Genomic DNA, 20,297 nt, shown 5'->3' with positions numbered 1-20,297 from the left:
GAGGCAAATTAGAGAGTGCCTCTATTCTCTCCCAAGTCCAAGCCTAATCCCAATTCAAGCCTACCCTCTCTCTCTCACACAAAACATGCTTATATAATCCCCAATCTCTCTCAGCCTTCTCTCTCTTTCACACTCCTAGCACCCTGAAGATACTGCCACATCAGCTTGGCAGTTATCACTAGTGGGAATCAATTTTATTCCCCCTTCTACCCTTCCTAACAATACCTTAGCAATACTAAGACTACTAATATTTGGGTTCCTATCATTATCTCATACCACAGCTGCAAGAGCTCGATACCTAGATTTGGCAGAGGACTTGCTCACTGTGGTTTGTTTCTTATACTTCCAAGAAATAAGGGAATATTCTCCAAGAAACACACAATAGTCAGTTGTAGATCTTCTAGTATCAATGCATGTAGTCTAATCAATATTTGAAAAAACATAAAATTTGAGTTTTGATTTGGTTGAGAATAGAAAACCTAGGCCTAGAGCACCTACAAAGAACATATGAAGGTAGTGAGCAGCTTCAAGGTGTGGTATGGACTGAGTTTATGGACAAAATAGGCAATGTCTGACTGAGAGAGTTACATAAAGCAACCTCCCAATTAATCTTCTGTACAAACCAATATTTGGAAATGGCTCGCCATCTGAAATTGAGTTTTAAATGTGGTTGCATAGGTAAGTTTGCAGGCTGAGATCCCAGGAAACCTCCTATGTCTTCTAATAAAGACATTTTCTTGATAACTTGCAGTTTTTAAGGCTAAGGAAGTAGTGAATTGTTCCTAAATCTGTGAGTTTGAAATGAACTTTCAAATAATATTTAAGAGAATGGATGAGTTGTTGATTTGCATTTGCTATGATGATATCATCAAAATAGACTAAGAGATCAAGAAAAGAATCACCACTGCTTCTTGTGAAAAGTGAGTAATCAGATTTTGACTGCAAAACCCAGTTTCAATAAGACACAAGCAAATGTAATGAACCATTGCCTTGATGCTTATAGACTTAACCCTATGCAAGATGTTATGAAAATAAGAGGTATGATGAATAAAAGAAGCAAAAGATAGAAACAGATAGAAAATGATGTGCAGAGAAAAATAATTATAGTATGCCAGCTAAGAGTACTAAGTTTACCACAAAGTTGTGCATTCAATAGGGAAAAAGATTGGTAGTCATCTTATATAATATATAAACTATAATTTGGGGAAGAGAAATATGGAGGAAAGGAAAAAATGAAAGATGTGATGAGTGATGCAATAGAGATTTTATGTGCCTACAAAAATCAATACTATTTAAACCAAGTGAGCGCATGATAGGTTCCCCTCTATACATACTGCTGTGAAACACAATTGAAAGCATAATTCTTATTGCCAATAATAAGAAAGGACTTTGACTTCGACAGAAGGAATTGTATCGAACCTGTCAAAAAACTAGGATTTGAAGACGCCAACGCAAAACCAAACTAGTAAATGTTCTCTCAAGATCGTTCAAATAAACATACAAAGAATAGACAGACAGTATACCAACACTATTTTAATCTTCCCACAAATGTGATCAAATGCTCAGCGTCTGCTTGTTTCAACTTCCTGTAAAGTGTAATCTTACAACTTAAGAATTAGTTCTTCTAAAGATCTACAGCAGTAGTACAATATGAGAAAATCTCTTCAAGTAACCCTTCCCGCAAATACAGACCAGATTTGGAAAATTACTCACTACTAAAAATCAATTGGCTACTTCTTAGCAAAGGTTATAATCATAGGATTCTGAGGGGTGATTTTGAAGCCCTGAAGGGCCTGCATGGCCATGGAAGATTGCACCTCATCTTCAAAATCTACGAATGCAATACCCGGCTTTGCTTCAATCAAGCGCACTTCCTTAAAACCTGGGTACTGCTCGAATAGCATTTCAAGCATCCTACCGGTAGTTTCATAAGGCAAATTCTCAATGAACAAAATATTGTTAGGAGCAGCTGCTTCTTGGGCACCGACTCCTGGACGGAAGGAGGCCTGCAGATAATAATAGTACATGTCATATGCTTATGCAAGTAATATCATACTACTAGATAAACCATATCCACAGAACTGCTAAAGTGAAATTAAACAAAACATTTCATGAACCAATTACATCCCTAGGACTTCACCTACTGGGTGAAGATAAATGAATAATTTTATTTTATATTTGTAACACAACACTATGGGCAAGAGCCCTTTGGGCTTTGACGCGTGGTATTGCACAAGCCTACCTACATTATGCTGATATTCAACTTTAAATTAGAAGAATCAGGTAAGCTAGGATCGAATTCTAGACCACTTCATCTTAGAGGCTCTGACACAATGTTAGAAACCAACAACCTCAAAAGCTTAAGCTATTGTGTGAAGACAGAATAATGGTTTAATTATTATACTTCTAACAGCCATCATCCTTTTGCTTGTTTCTTTCATGCCCAAGAGACTGAGATGCAAAAATTGAACAGATGGTCCAATTTTGTTAAGAGAGGAGGGAAGAAATTGCTATATTAGCATCAATAAATTCCTTAGAATCCACAGCCAAAATTTTAATACGAGAAAATCAGGCTATAAGCAACAAAGATTAGAGGAACTTACAGTTGGGCCACCATTACTTGCACCATGTGTTCCATTAGCCGGAGCAGGTTGCTGTGTTTCTTCACGTCTCTTTCTTTCAGCTGAACAGGTGAAGTCATGTTAATCAAATTTAAATTCAAACAATAAGAAATTATTGCCAATTTAACAAAGGAACTAATATTGATTCTTGTTCAAGAAATCACAGAGTGATAATGGAAACATCCTTAAACTCTCTAGTCTCTACAGCTTAGCAAAAATAATGTCCACATGTTGAAATTTTGATATTGTTCATTTACAAATGCTTAACATGGGCAATAACAATAGTAACTTATTTACTCTGAAAAACTAGCACGTTCATGGGATGGTTAGCAGGGGAGCAAGGGGAAATTAAAAAACATGACATAATCCATTACTAGAAGGTTTACTTCACAATAAACAATGTCCTTACAACAGTAAATTTCAATTATACTATATCTAGGCTAAGGAAATTAGAGGATAATAGGTTTGGTCAAATTCCCAGGCCAGGGAAGCATTGCTTCCCCAAAAATCTATATCAACTGCACTCAAGAATAATACCACCAAAGGACCATTGCATTAAAACCGTAATGCACTAGTTTTAAAGAACATTTTCAACTTTCCTGAACATTCTTCTATCACCTTTTACCATATTTTAAAATTTCCATACAGAAAAAGAGTGCTGTGTAATGACATTCTCCCTCCATCCCTAATTATAAGACCTTTTAGAGACATATTTGGTGTCCCTGAATATAGGAGCCCTACTAAATTTCATAAAAAACTATTATCATTTTCAATATATCCCCCCTTGTATTTATTATACTTTTGTAATTCCATAGTTTTGGTTACCACTAGTAATTAATTCTTTTCCACGCACTCAATACATTAATTAAGGTTAAGGGTAAATGTAGAAGATTGTACACTGTTTTTTAAACCAATACATGAATTAGCCTCATTACATGTTTTCTTAATATGCTAATTGTCTGAAGAGGGGCTTATAATCAGGGACAGAGGGAGTATTAAATAAACTCAATTATTATTCTTTACAACTGCAATGTGGATACTGCTGCCTGGTTCTAATGATCAGTATTGAAGTGCCACAATCCTATTATATATGATGGCTCAGCCATTTAAAACCGACCACTTTAAAGGGACTGATGATGATAATGGTACATAGTACTACAAACAACATGCAAGAACTCTAAAATAAAATTCAATAAATGAGTAAGAATATGGTTTGAAATGTATTAATAGATCAATATTGTTCACCTTTTTCCTCTTGCTTCTTTTTCTTTTCCCTTGGAACATAGCTTCCTTCTTCTTTAGCAATACAATCTGACTTTGTTTTAGCATACTGAATTCGCTGCATCATCAAATTAATTACACAAAAGCTTTTAGAATCATCTCATTGATGAAAAGATAGAAAAATCAAATTATCAATAATCCACATCTCTCAGTCTCATTGGTGAATCATGATAATGAACATAGTGCCTACAGGACAATAGGTGTTTGGATCAAATAAATTAAAACAAAATATTTAAACAGAAGTTATCAGACCCAGGTCTTGTAGGCACAAACATGAATCCAAGATTGTCAATAGATAATTAGGACAAACTACAAGACTCGTGATCAAATACAGCAAGAAAACTTGAGCAGGCAAACGGAAAAGGTTACATAAAATAGGAATAAAAGAAAACATATTTATAAGATAACCGTAAATAAATTACTAACAGCACTATAACATGATTACCATAGGTTTTTCATAAAACGGGAAGTTTTGCATTTGTCGCACTGCGTTACTAGCAGAAGGGACTTCACTGAAACAAACCCATGCCTGTCCTCGAAGCTTGGGTGTCTTTAGAGCAACAACGTCCAAAATCCTTCCATATTGAGAGAATAAGCAATAGAGAGACCTCTTCAACTCTACCACATTAACAAAAAAAACAGAAAATATAATGTTAAATTCTGCCATAGGATCAACATACAAAACAATAGCCCCTGAGTTATATCAACAAAATCAGCAAAGAGTATATCCAATTAAAATACCTAAAATGCAAAATCAAGCAAAGCCACTACATATTTCTAGTTACATCAAAACTAAGATCCATATCATCAAATTCACACAAGCCCACTTCAACTAAACAAAAAAATCAACAAAATTTCAGAATAAGTAACACAATAAAACAGCTCCTATTCCTGAACCAAATCCACACTTAACCAAATTCAGCAAAAAAACACTCAAACCTAGTTGAAATTCGTAGAAACTGGCAATTACACCACAAAATCACTCAAAAAAAACTTAACAAACATCAATGCAATCTCTGCAAGTTCCAGAATCAGAATGAAACCAGTAAACAGTTGTGAATGCAAAATTGATGTAGAAGACAGTGGAAAACAACATGGGTGTGAAGGAAAGTTACCGTCTTTCTTGACCTTCTCGTTGAGATTCTTGATGTAAATGGTTTGGCTCGGAGGTATGTCACCTGAAAGCATCGTCGGTTTCAATTTGTGGTGGAGCGGTGGAAGAGCCCTAGTTCAGAGCTCGGTGGTATTTTGGTAATGAGGAATGTTTCAGGGGAAGTGATTCTGGTTCGGGCTTTTCATTGAAATTCAAATTTTACAATGTGGGCTTGGGCTATATTCAATAACCTAAATACACACTACCTTAGGGTGAAATGGGCCTAACTCTATGTTATACATAAACTAGTTAGGTTTTTTACTTGTGTGTTTTATTTTGGGTGTTTACTAGCTAGGCTTTTTTTTTATATGAAATTTCAATGCATTTAAATTATCTTTGTATCCTTTCCCTGTATTTTGACTGTTTTAGCCTTTGGGCTGGGCTTGGCCCACTATGAATGAAACTCACTTTCTTCGACCAAAAAAAAATTTAATAGAGTATTAAATATTATAGTGTGCATGTAAATTAAATTTGAGTGTAATATATATATATATAATATAAATTTAGTTTTTAGAATATTAAAATTAATTTCAATAAAACGTATCAAGAAACTAAAGTTTATAAAAAATTAAGGATAAAATTAGTGCATATTTTTAGATGATAAATCAATCCTTAATATTTTATTTTAAAGGGGACAAGTAGAGGAGAGATTTGGGGCCGGCAAGGAGGAAGAATGTTTAGGTGCGATGGTTAATGGATGCTACAAAATGAGTGGTGACAATGGATCACCGATAACAATGTGCCTTCTGCTCATTGTAACATTATTTTCTTTAATGTCAAAGTTTATGGACTTTTAATTCTTTGTATTGGATTATTTGTTGAATTTTCTACTCTATAATTGTTTGTTAAGGTGTTGTGCAGTTAGAATTTATGCTCTTCAATTGATTGTCGTTAAAAAGTGTTTTCTTTTATGGGAATTTTGCTTGATGTCACCCTCTTATCTTCCATTTCTGTGATCTTTTCTGGATCTTGGCCCGAATGAACCCACTCGATAAAAATCGTGACCCGTACAAATTGAAATCGAGCAACCAATACCCTAGAAGGTGACGACGGCAGGCCTGGGGTTTATTAGCATTTCTTCACCCGACAGAGCCAAGGATTTTAATTTGAATCCTACCGTTGGACAACCCTAGTGCAAAAACTCAAAGACACCATTACTCTTTCTTCTTATGACATCACGTATATCGTATATTACATCACGATCTATTATATTTCTTTCATTTTTTTCTCTCATTATTTATCTACCAAACATTTTTGTTTTGGAAAATGATCATTAACATTTACTTTCCGCGAACATCGATCCTTTAGACATATAGTTTTATTGAAGTTTATAAACGCTAGAAGATGTTAGATAAGGTTAAAAACTGCCAAAAAAAAAATGTAATCCAAAAATGTAATCTAATGTATATCTAGCCTAAAGTAAGTGTACGCGCGTGTACCAAACTACCAATCATTATTCTATTGTCATACATAATAAGTGGAGATCCTGTATTTTATACACATAACATTAAGCATTAGACAAAGATACCACGTAACGACAATCATATGGAGTCTTTATAAATGTGTAATGGTACGTGAATATTTAAAATGAGTAATGTTTACTTTTTTTCCATTTTTTTTCGTACATTTTTTTTCAATTTTTTTTTTTGCATTTTCTTTATCACATTACAAATCACATCATTCACTTCTCTTTTTTTTTATTTGTTTAAGATGGAGGTGAAAATTTAATATATACACAACATTATTCATTTAATATTCATTTGAATTGAGCTTATTATTTAATTTGAACGAACCAAACCAAACACATACCATAAACAGCAACAACATGCCCACACAAAGATGACTCTTTTAACCAAAATCACACAACTTAAGAAAACTATATCAAAACGTGGAGTTAACTTTTGAAACACAAGGGGTCGTTTAAATGTTCGAACTTCAAACTTCACTTTTGATGGCAAACCTTTTGTGCTAGCTAGCTAGATTGCAAGAATAAGTCCAGGCACAGACCCATCACAAAGCTTGCTCTGCCAAATGCACTGACACTTGGAAGCCGCCACTATTTGTGAGGACAACTTTGGCGCATAACCAAGCCTCGTGACCGTCACGGAAGTGTTCACATATTCTCTAAGCTCAGTGATGGTTCCATCAACAATGGTCCACGCATGCACCCACCAAACCATGTTGGCCTCATCGTACCCTTCAGCCACGGTCACTGATCCAAACCCAACTATGATGTCAGGAATCAATGGCTTTTGAGATGATGAAGAAGAGCCTGTAAGGAGAGGAATCAAATAGTGGCGGTGGCACGGTGGGCCGTGGATCACCACTCTAAGTCTGGGGCGAGGAGGCGGTGTAGTGTGTGAGTGTCATTTGAGAGAAAGGCTTTGTATAAGTTTGTGATTGCTCTCTTGTTGCAATCCTGATCTTCCTCTAGGCATGTCTTTGAATTTGCCAGCTCGGATGCCAAAGGTGGAGTTAATTAGGAGGCTTGTTAATTTGTTAACTGATTGCTTCTTTTGTAGATGAGAGAGAGAGAGAGATTGATGGTGTGGGAATGGAAGTGAAGGTGGTGGTGGGTTGTTCTTATATATTGCAGTGGATGAGTGATAGGGACATATTTAGGTATAGGGTTTAATATAATTGATTTATTCATACATCTATTTCTATCTCATCTTTACTTATATTTTCTCTTATGTCATTTTTTTTTCTAACACATCATCCATCAATTCTCTCATTTTTAACTATTGTTTCCATCCCTATCATTTTTTTTATTGCATCGAGGTATTACCACAACGGACAGTTATGAGAGTAATTTCCTCGAGAAATAAATTTTTCTCTATACACCACTTAAAGATCGAACACTCGACTAAATGCTTAAAATTTCAAAGTATCTATTAGTTGTGTATGATAGACTTTGTTGGTTTATCCCTCTCTCCTAGTATAAATGTATTACAATTGTGAACAAAATATTTTTGTAACATATAAAACAAAAACAATATCAACATATATTAGAAAAGAAGAATTTTCATCAGACTGATTTAGTGACGTGTCATTCTCACGTTAATTCTCATAAAAAAAATTTCAAGTGTCATTCTCAGGTTAATTCTCATAAAAAAATACATTTTTAAATTTTAGATTTGATTTGGATTTAGGTTGTTTCTTCTTGATTTCATCTTAATTTATTTTCGATTTATTTTTAGAGTATTAATTAATTTTTATGGTATTTTTATTGAATTTTCAGATTTTTAATTAATTCAGAATTTTATGAGTTTTTATTGTGATTTGCTAGATTTTGATAGTTTTATCTATATTTATTTAGTACATTTTTAAATTTTAGATTTGATTAGGATTTAAGTTGTTTATTTCATGATTTTATCTTAATTTATCTTATTATTTATTTTTACACGTGTCATTACATTAGATAGCTTCTCTTATGTTGTGTTATTTTATCTTGAAACTGAATTCTAAAAGATTTGCCATAATTATCTAAGATTTACCTAGATTACTCCTTACTAAATTTATTTCCAAAACAAATCTTGAAACCGTTTTCATTATTTCTTTAAAGATAATTTTAAATTTGATAAACTTTTTTATAAAATATTAAAACCTTAATTATCTAAGATTTACTTAGATTACTCCTTACTAATACTACATCAGCTATCTCCTCCTCTATATGCCTCTACTGTGCCGATTGTTGGCATGGTGGAAAAATGAGGAAAATCACTCGAGTATGCATAAGTCAAATCTCTTCTCTTGCTCCACCTCTCTTTCCAGAATCTTCTCCTTACTCCACCGCACCGCTCCGCTCAGCTCTTTTCCTCCCCTCAAATCCCTCTCTTTAACTCTCTCACATTCTTCTCTCCCTCGATTCGCAGTCGCCGTCCACCACGTTGCCACCCAACCAGGTATTTTCCGTTTTCCCTTTTTCCCCGATTGCATTGTTCAATAATTCCTAATTCATCTCCTCACAAAGTCCATGAGCATTCTAATTTCTATGTTTCTTCTACTACGAAATTCTCAATCAGACTGACCAAGCATGTGCAAAGGCTAAACACGTTTGAGTTAATTCTTATTTGTGTTCTCTGTTTTGGGTTGTGTTGTTGTGTTCATGGATTAATTGTGGGATGGACATATGTACATTTTATTTTATGGCTTCAAGACTTTACATTTTTCAGTTTATATATAGCCTTAAATTTTCCTACAGTTTTATTTCAGAACCTGCCAAGGAAAAAAGCCAGAAGTACAAGGAAGTGAAATATGTTCTTGAATGGTTAGCGGAAAACTGGAAAGGTTATTTGAGGTGATTTATTTGAGTCCCATATGAATCTTGGTTCAATTATTTTTTTCAGGTGGTAGCTTAACATTCACCGAGCTTCCTCTACATGAAGACAAAAGGTACAATTGTTACTGCCAAAACAAATTTTGTGAAACGAAAAACATAAAGAATATTTATGAGTATATTTTGATTAAATGGATCCATATGTTATTTGATTTCTATGTAAAAACTAATATGCCTATATAGACATTTATAGAGGGGCTAGGAAAAAGGTCACCCTTTACATTACTTACAAAATATGTCTCTTTTTTCACTGTAGATTTTGCATTTTTGCTGATGATCTCTTGGTATTATATGCTTCTTTCTTTGGATCCCCACATCTCATGTCCAAGTTACCATCTTTGCCATTAAATGCATTCTTTTGTTCTGGGTTTATGTATTTCCTTTTTAACTTTCTTGTCTGCTGAATTACTCCTTTTGTTTTCCTTTGCATTTAATCATGCTTGCAAGCCCTAATCTAAACGGAGGGAGTTGTGGTTTACTTGATGATCTTCAATGTTAGGTATCACCTGGATGATATTTGATAATTTTCTTTATCCATTTTCTTATATTTAAGTTCCAATGTCTTTCCTTTGTTTTTTGTCATAACCAATTTTTGGCTTTACTTATTCCTCTTTTATGAATGATGATGGTGAAGTAAAAAGTTGATGACAAGTAAAAAAGCAACTAACAGGATGACTGATTACATGACAAATTTTGTCTCTGCTATGTTCTGTCATCTATGAATCCTAGCTGTTTGGATTTGATGTTAACATTTTTTTTATCTATAGTTATGGATGACTTATTTGAAACCCAGTAATTCCTAAATGTGAGGACATTGATCATGTACAATAAGCATCTTAGTTAAGTGGTTTTTTGTGCACCAGCTTGGCTTCTTCCCACATTTATGTGTTTCTATCTATATCTCCGTAATAGTGATATTTTCTTAGATGTGGGTGCTGAGTGATATCTATGAAAAGTTTTTAATTTTCATGTCTCATTATTTAGTGCTTATAGTTTTCTTTTTTGATTTCTCTCATTGTTGAGCAGACCTGTAGAATGCTAAGATAATTTCTCATTGATAGATTTATGTCACTATTTCAACTGAATGAGCTATCATTCGGAGACCATCAATCAATACATTGATTATGGAATAGTTGAAATACTAAGAACTAGAAATAATACTCGTGCGTTGCACGGTTTTATTTACATTATTTTGTTTAATATAGTATAAAAATCATTACAGTGTAATTAAATTTCTTTTGTATTCGTATTAAATTAATCTTAAAAACTTTGGTTGTAATATATTTTATTGATTTAGGTTCTCTGTTTTTAGATTTATTATTGTGGTTTCAATTGCAGAGGTGCTAATTTATCATATATCCGGTTGTAAACATTGATACTCAATTATTGTCCCCATATATTATTCTATTTTTCAATCATAACTAATCTTTAAAAATCAATTCAATAATTTGAAAAATCCTTAAGTGAATTTAAAATATTTTAAATCAAGTAATAAGGTGTTAATATAAGTTATAATATCATATTTTTTTATACTTTTTTTTTAACTTGAAATAATTTTAACTTAAAAATTATAATAAGTTATAATTTTAGTATCGTAAAATATTATTCAGTAAATTTAAATTTATTCAACTTTTTTTATAATTATTTTTCTCTATTATGCTTCCTCAAGTTATTTTTACTTCTGTATAATAGATCAAAAATCATATTATTATTTTTTTCAAATATACACATTCGATACAGTAATAATAATATCTTATAGAGACATTTTTTTTTAATTTTCAACTATTTTTTTGATATTAATTATTAATAAATATTTTTTTATAAGTAATAAATTGTAATAAGTTTTATTTTTTATTTTTTTAAAATTTCTCAACTTATGATAATAACTAATAAGATTTATAATTATTATTAACAATAATGTAAAGAATATAAACAAAATATTATTAACAATCTATTATTGTCATTAATGTAAGGTAGTCAATTTCAATTATTATTATTTTTTAAAAATTCACCTCAAGTTGTAATGAATAATTAAAATTTAAATATTTCATTTTAAATAAGAGAAATTGAAAAGTTTTAAATTTTAATATTTACTTTTAAATATGAGAAATTGAAAAGTTTAAAAATTAATAATTAATATAATTAATATAACGAATAATAAAGTTTATGTAGTTTTTATTTTAGTTTTCAATTTTTTTAATTTAAAATAAATTTACTATTTTTTATGTGTTTAATGTTATTTTTTCAAGTCTATTTTACATATATATATATATATATCATTTTTTTATTTTAAAAGTATTTTATCCAAATTAATTATTAATAAATATTATTTTGTTTTTAATTTTGATTTTTTAAATTTGTTAAATGCAAAGCTCAAGTCAATTTTAAGTCTATAAATATTGTTATTTAATATAAGTAGTTGAATAGTTTTTATAATATAAATTTTTTCAGTTTTTAATTTATTAAATTATTTATTTTTTAATGTATTTAATATAAAAGTATGTGAGCTTTTATGATTTAATGCATTTATTGCATGCAAAAAACACAAGTGTGCTTTACATATATATATAGATACTAACAATAAAACAATCAAAATAAGAATGAAGATATTTTAGAAATATAAATTGTGAAACTCAGTTATATTATTTTGTACTAATACACTCATTTAACAAATATAAAAATTCATAAAATAAAGGAATCAGTTGGTAAAAATCTTTCATATATGCACATGTGAAAATACATATGTTTTGATCTATTATGTTGTGGACCTACAAAATAAAACAAAATTATTAGTTTCACATGAAAGGATAGGTTGCTTTGTTATCCGCCTAATCTTTGTTACATGCTAAGAGAATTTTATCTCAATTGAGTTTGTTAAATTGCCAGGATGAGTAAAAGATTTGATGACCCCATGGTTCACCAAAGTAGAATATATTTTTGTTTACCAAATCAGAATATGGAGAGGAAATTTTATTGAGTGTTAGCAACTGTCTTATCTTTATAAGCCAGAAGTGGTGGCGGTGGGTGTTGTAGCTATATATATCATTGATAGGTTGCTTTGTTGCTCTGAATTTTATTCATTTATATTTATTCTCCTCTTTTCTTCACCATTTCTTCTTCTCCTCCCTTCTCTCTCGCCTAATTCTTATCAATCATTCTCTCTTTTCTCACTAATTCTCATTTTATTTTACTTTTTGCTATTGATTACGGGGAGGAAGCAGGGGTTTTGTCTCCCAACAGATCTGTCTCAGGGAGAATACGCTTTTATGCAGCACATATAGCATCTTTCATCTAATTTAGATGCACTTTCAGCTCTCGGCAAAAGGGAGAAAAGGGAGAAATTCAAATGCGCTTTTGGAATTTAGATACACTTTCAGCTCCTGGCAAAAGAGAAAAATTTTACGGAAAGAGTCCTTTAGGACTGTGTACGAAGGCTTCACTAAGTAATGATTTTTATATATTATGACATTCTAATTTTTTGTCAGTCTCTAATTTCCTTCTCTTTAAATTCACATTTTCATGGTTTCTTTAACCTCATAGGTTCACACTTACATGTACAACTTTTATTATCTGATTTTATTTACACTTATAAAGATCAATGCACTTATAAAGATGGATAAATATATATTAGAAAAAAATTAGATATCTTATCTTCTGTTGATACGTGTTCCCTAATTCAAAAAACAAAGCAAAAATCACGCATTTTTAGCTAGAAATATTGAATAAAAAACATGAGTTGTTATTACCAAAACCCTTCAAACAAAGTATATGACCATAATAATAACCCCACTTAGCATCAATAACAATCCTTGAAAAAAAAAACTTCTAAATAACTGTCTAACTTTTTCCAAAACTCTAGAAAAAGTTTTGTTTGATACTCGTTAACAAATTTTTTTTTTATTTAGTTATTCAATTGTACGAATTTAAATCTATCCAACAAAGATTTTAATTTAAGTTTTTTTGTCGACTTTACTTATCATTTCGGACTCTTCTATTTCATTTTTTATTTAGTACATATTTAATAATCAAGGTATTCATTGTTGTATCAAATACAATAGACATATTCTCCGTGCAACACGCGGGTAAAAAAACACTTGATTCATTTAACTTAATTTTCATCTCATTTGAGACATATATATTCTTTTTTATCTTCTATCACGTACATGACTCATTAATAGCTCTAGATAACTCTACAACCTCACCCTTAAAGACAAAAAAAATTCCTTATATTCCAAATAAACCCAACAGTTGCTACCCAAATAATAAGCCACAATATATGCAAAATAAACTTTCCTTTTACTAGCATTCAGCAAGGCATGCTAATTAAAGAAAATGAGTCACCCCTTCAATTTTTTTTAGATAAGACAAATTTTATTGAATGAAGTACGAGGGGTACTTCAACCCAATACAATGAAAAAAAGAAAAAAAGAACTAAAACGAAATAAAAGGAAAAAAGCACAAAACCCATGGAAAATTCCCCTGAAATCAAATCTTTGTAAAAGTGCCTCATTAAAACCTCTCTAAGAAAACCCCTTTGGAAAAATCTAGAGAGGAAAAAGAGTACACTAATGAAAAAGATTAGAGGACACTCTCAGGAGAAAAACAAAAGTGAGGCAGTTTCTAATACCCAGAAGCCAGAACACAGTACACATTGGGGTTGCAGAAGCACGAAGTTCATTTCTCATACCAGATTTGATTTTTCTTTGATTTCTGTTTATGAATACCCTCCAGACTAGCAAAAGCATGTTTGATGGGGTTTTAACTGACCATAGCTTGCTGAAAATCTTCCTCTCGACTTCATTGAGATCACCCCTGACTGACCAAAGCCATTTATCCACTTTCCTATCTCCCTTATACTAGCATGTTGCTACAAGGAAAGGTTAAACAATCTTGTATATGTATCCTTCAAGATTCCCAGCCCAATCCAATTCTTTTATCAGAATGATACTTCATCTAAATCGCTTTTTCGAACTACCCCTTGCTCAACACCATAGCAAACAAAATTTAAATCCTTCCACCGCGATCGAGCAGAAGTATATTTGCAGGAACATAATTCTTGTATTCAGCAATTAAAATTCGGTACTAAAAGCTTCCACTTTTTCTCGACATTCTTCATCTCCATTTGCCAATAAGTCATGTTAAAAAGCCCCCGATCCTTAACCACCCCCTTCCTCCCCTTGGACTGCAAACCTTTTCTCATTTCACCCAAGCAAAATCTTCCCTTCACCCTCCAAATCACATCACAATAAGGTTTTGCAATATTTGTTTACATTTGCTAACATTCTCGGGGTAGTGACCGAGTCCAGAAAATTATGGTTGCGGAGGCAATATATACACACGCATATTTTTTTTAGACAAGAGTACCGCTATTTGGTACGAGGGAAAAGGGGCACGATGACGCACGAGTAATTGAATTTCATGAATTTTTTCCGTTTCTCTCTCCACCAACTGTCAGTTCTGTTAATTGATTTTTTTAATTTTATTTTGCTTTTCTCTATCCTCACTTTTCCCAGCACCTCCGCTCTTCTCCTCCCGGCGCCTCTCCCTTCAAACTCCGACCTCCAATGCAGAAACACCAGATCTGAGAAGTCAATCTCTTCTACTCTTCCCTTCTTCAACTTCTGCCCCTTTCTGGTTGAGAAGATGTGAAAATGCAAAATAATAATGTGAACACACAACAGATCAAGAAAAGATGAAGAAACACTCCAAGATTTCTCCTTTCCCTCCTAGAACCACCACCACCACCACTTTCCTCCACCTGCAGCAAATCGAACAGTTACCCAGCAGCTCTTTTCTCCACCTGCAATGCAAATCAGACCCAACTCCATCGACCAGCGTGACCCATACCCAACACAACTTCAAACCTCATTCCCATCTACAACATTCCAGATCTGTGAAGAAAAGGCTATGACTGTGTCCAGTGTACTGTGGACAAGCAATCCATAAGTTTTTATTTTTTGGAGATTCACGCGGTGGTTTGGAGAGATATAATTATTATTTTAATTATTTGTATCTTTTACTTTAAAAGAATAAAGATAATTTGTTATTTTTGAAATAAAAAATTGAAAAATAAAACAAAGCACGTCAGTCGTGCGCTCTCGTGTGGATGGCGCTCGTGCCACATATCATTTTCATTTAGACAAACTTTAATTGTTAATTGTTAGTAAATTAGTTTCTTGTCAGGATTTGAACTCTGACCCTTCACCCTGCAAATCCCTCCACTTCCCAAGTGAGCTACCCTTCCCCATATACACACGCATATACATCAACATGTAATGTTAAAATTTAAAAATTAAGGCAATAATTTAAGACATTTGTGGAAAATTAATATGTCTTATATGTATGATATTGTTCAATGAATATAAAATTATTGTGGAGCACTTACCCCTATTAGTCTGTGAATAGATTCGCTCCTGCCCGGTCAGGCATTATATGTATGATGTTCCTTCTGATGCAGCGATTCCAAGTAAGAAAATTAAATATGATTTTAGCATAATCTTAGTTTAGTTCTCCTTACTTCAGGTTCCATGTTTATGAGTATCCAAAGACGAATTGACACTTGAGTGTGGATTGGGCGGGTTAGTACAAGCTCATGGACCTGCCCAGTAAGATTTACACCCTCTGGATAGGGATGTGGGTCCCAGCGCAAAGAGGTGGACCCGAGTTGCTTTGTATTAATCATATTAATGATGTATGTATTTGTCTTATTCCACATTGAGATTTGGGCCTTGTATGTAAGGCCCAAATCCATGAATATTCTAAATAAGGATCACTCTCACTATAAAAAGGGGTGTCCTCACCTTGTACTAGGTACATTTTCTATCATTAATGAGATAATTCCCTTATTCTTACATCACGTATATTCTTTTAGCTCTGTTAGGGTTTATCAAGGGTACTTCATAGCCATTGTTAGACCTGTTAGGGTTTATCAAGGGTACTTCATAGCCATTGTTTTTTTTTTGAAAGATAAAGGAATATATATTCATAACCACAAAAACCCCTAAGGACAGCACCCTTAGGGAGAAAAGATAGCCCCAAAAAGCGTGATATCTAGAAGAACAAAAAATAACCCTTCTATGCCGAAAAATGGATCAAAACCGAACTAACAAACAGACCGGACATCAATGGGAAATCAAAAAACACACCCAAGGAAAGCCCCAAAACATAGCCCGAAAACTACACAAATCAAGCCTTGAAATGATCCTCGTATACCTTTTCCAAACCTCGAATAGCCTCTACATCGCTTCCCTCAAACTCAAGCCCCAAGACCTTGCCAAGAAGCCACGTCTTTTTTGACCGAGTGAAGTGAGGACCACCGCTCGCCGGAACAGAAGCCAACGAAGCCAAATGGGAAGAGCCCTCGTCGACATCCCGCACCGCCACACAAGCCCGGGGACGAGCAGGGGGAGTCTTTTTGGGACGACCACGCCGACGGGGCAACAAAGCAGGCACCACATCAGCCAGGCCCACAACAGGCACAGAGCCGACGACCTCCACCGCCCCAGCGATAGGCAAAGCCGAGGTAGGAAGAGGCCCTGACAGAGCCGGCGAGACCACCTGAAGCGAAGAGGTCCCAACAAAAGAAGAACCAAAACCTGAGGAGACTGAAACAGAAGAATTGGAGCAAACCCAACTCCCACTACTCAACCCATCCGGAGGCAGAAACAAGAGAGGAAAATTCCTCATAGCCGTCGAACACCAAGAACCCAAAGCCGCCGACAGAAGAGAGGGAGCAAAAGACAAGCTAAAGCGAGGACCAAAAGATAGGTTACGATTCCATAACCCAACCGAGGAACCTTGGAGAAGAAAAGACAAACCATTCTCCCAAAAACCACGCTCGTCTGTAAGATTAGCAACTGAGAAAGCACCCCTCTGTTCTACAGCCACTTCCGCCTCCTCAACAACAGCTAAACCGTCTCTATGCCAACACTCATCCCCATCCAAATCCAATACCAATCTACCAACACTGACATCAATTAGCCCTTCTCCTATCCTCGCTTCACCAACCAAATCGGAGCCCATATAGGAAATCTCTAGGAAGAGGAAAATATCCGGAAATCTCGACATCACTTCAGTCCTACAGCCAACACCACCAAGCATCCTTACCTCATCCTCAGGAAAAGGAAACACGCCACTAACCTTCCTCTGCCCCAAGACAGCATCCCGCCAAGACAGAACACGAGCAGCGAGCCTCTGCCCCTGAGCAGAGGAAGCCTGAGAACACAACCCAAAACCTCTCCGGGGAGAGCCACAGACCCGAGGGGCCCAGGCCAAGGAAGCCGACAGGGGAGCACTCCCCAAACGAAACCCATTCAGACCTTGAATAGCCTTCAGCGCTTGATCTCTCAATCCATAACGAAAAAAACCAAATCGGAAAAATCTACCAGACTTCCTCTGCCGTTGAACAAAGAGATTGACAACCTTGCCAAACTTCGAGCAAATATCACGAAGATGGAGGTAGTCGAACGACTCTTCGATCCCATCGATGAACACAGAGAAGCAGGACCTCCTACCAGCGCTGCAACTTCTCGATCCGCCGTCTGCTTCACCGTCCAGCTCACCACCCTCCTCCTCGCCAGCCACGTCGCCTACGCCTCGAGCAGTCGTCGACCCAATCTGTCTCGCCGCCGCCGAAATAGGGGCGAAAGACCTAGAAGCCCTAGCAGAGGGATACATGTTTCTCTAAGGGACGTACTTGTGTCATGTCACACTTCATAGCCATTGTTAGACCTTAGACCAGAACAAAGTGCTTGAAGAAATCTTTTAAATTAAATATCATAGGACCTATTATAAGTACTCATATATTTGTGGCCAGTTATTTTAGGCTAGTTTAATTTGTCAGATTATTTGAGTAGTTTAAATTGAAATTTGAATGAGGTGGTAGACTTCAAATCTCGCTATCATTAAAAGTAGTCTCATGTTTATTTCGTACATAATTAATAATTTGCATCTTAATGAAACTTTATGTTCAACTTAGAAAATATCGAGATGGATTGAATATAATAGCTTATCTCATGCACTAAATAATCTGGGCTGAGCCTCACCTTCATTAAAGAAGCCTTAGAGCATCTCCAATGCAAGGTTCTTAGTTCTTATTTTGGAGTTAAGAACTAAGAACTAAGAACTTTACCATTAGAGGTGCTGACATGAACTTCTTAGTTCTTAAAAATAAGAACTCAGTTCTTATATAAGAAGTTTTGCTTTTTGAGTTCTTAGCTTAAAATATTAATTATTTCTCTCTCATCCAAATTACTTTATTACTTTATGAGTTTTTTTATTACTTTATAAAAATAAAAAGTATAAATAATGCGGTTGGTGGGACCAAATGAATAGTAGTAGAACTAAGAACTAAGAACTCATGGTTGGAGCAAAATTGCTTGAGAGTTGCTTAAACACATGTGACAATACGGGCCCACATCAATAGTGCTAAGAACTAAGAAATAAGAACTAGCATTGAAGATGCTCTTACAGGTCAAGAGTGGGCGATTTCCTACAATATATAGTTATAGAAAACCAACCGACCTAAACACGCACTAATTAGAAAAAAGCGATATTTGGGCACAATGTTTCGTTTAATATGAAGAAAAACAAAAGTCATAGTAATTGGGTGCATGGTGTTCACCTTTAATGCTCGTTTGCTCATGGAGTGGAAATCATCTGTCTCTTAAGCCTGTCCCCTTTCCTGTCCCTCAAATCAAAATTTGACATGTCACACAGAAACTCCACGTAGGAGCCTCACTTACTAACCCTTTTATTAACGGCGGTTAACATATCATAAACGTCTTCTTCTATGAGAAATCATTTGTCCCTGCTGCGGCTGCAACCTAAGCCTCCCATGTTATGCAACTTCTTCTCTTGTGTTCAAATTTAAGAGGTCGCAAATCTTTATTCTATAGTTTCAAAAATTAAACATTGATGAATTGAGTCAATTGACCCCAAATTTTAATCGAATAACTGGGAAAGGAGAACTTAAGAAAAAGCAACACAGGGATAAGATGAATCTACCAACGTTGTTATGTAGGAGGAGGTCTTTTGGTAGCAGATCTGCACCCAAACCACAACACAGGCATTCAATTTTCTTCTGTTTTGAAACAGGGACTGTTTGATGAGATCGGGAACAAAAATTCCCTCCACACTGCTTGCCTCCAGGGCAACGCACCCAGCATCAGCCCTAGCTGTCTGAGGCGGCCTCTACACCGTCGTCTGCTTTCCTGGTTCTCACGGAGCCTTTCTTTTACGGAGTTAGTTTATGTGTAAATTTAACTGATATGGAAATTTCTTATGTGGCAAATTTTAAGCTTAAATATACTCAACCTTAGTTTGATGCTTATGGCAATAAGCTCTTAAAACATCATCGCTTATTTATAAACCTATGGTTCATTTGGATAAGCAATTAACGCTTATATGACGATAATGGATTCATTTCAAAGACTTATTGAAATGAGTTTAGAATAGCTTTAATATTGATATACGTGTTTATTGATAAGCTAATTTGAGTAGTTTATGCTATAAACTTGCCTAAACACTTGGGTATTTATGCTATAAAATAAGTTCTTTCAGATGCAGCTTGAGCTTATAGCTAGGTATAATTACTTATTCATAAGTTAATATGATGTTCTTCATATGTAAATTATAAGCTTTTTAATAGAATTCATATGTAAGTTATAAGCTTTCTCATAAACTTAACCAAATGTTTAATAAAGTATTTACAACATCCTCTAATTTTCAAATACAACTTTTAACGCACTTCATGCGATTGATTTATTTTCTAAAAAATCAACACATGTGACCCACTTTCTAAAAATTATGTTGACTTTTAAGAAAAAATAAACTAATCACATAAAATGTGTTAGAACTTAGAATGCTATTATGCTAATATTCCTCTATCCATAAAAGATTAACT

The 20,297-nt window shown here is 34.2% G+C and overlaps 1 protein-coding gene across 1 annotated transcript; it reads right to left on the bottom strand.

Moving 5' to 3' along the window:
• Window positions 1–1,518: 1,518 nt before the first annotated feature.
• LOC130733917 (U2 small nuclear ribonucleoprotein B'' 2-like) lies at window positions 1,519–5,186 on the bottom strand. Its single transcript, XM_057586208.1, has 5 exons — window positions 5,018–5,186; window positions 4,348–4,520; window positions 3,867–3,960; window positions 2,604–2,683; window positions 1,519–2,006 (listed from the first exon to the last, which is right to left on the bottom strand). Exons 1-5 carry the CDS (start codon window positions 5,088–5,090, stop codon window positions 1,731–1,733), a joined length of 696 nt encoding a protein of 231 aa, XP_057442191.1. The 5' UTR covers window positions 5,091–5,186; the 3' UTR covers window positions 1,519–1,730.
• Between the last annotated feature and the right edge of the window lie 15,111 nt (window positions 5,187–20,297).

Source organism: Lotus japonicus, chromosome 1, assembly GCF_012489685.1.
Source record: "Lotus japonicus ecotype B-129 chromosome 1, LjGifu_v1.2".
Taxonomy (NCBI): domain Eukaryota; kingdom Viridiplantae; phylum Streptophyta; class Magnoliopsida; order Fabales; family Fabaceae; genus Lotus; species Lotus japonicus.
Note: the sequence above shows the minus strand (reverse complement) of the source record. Positions and strands in the feature narration are given on the sequence as shown.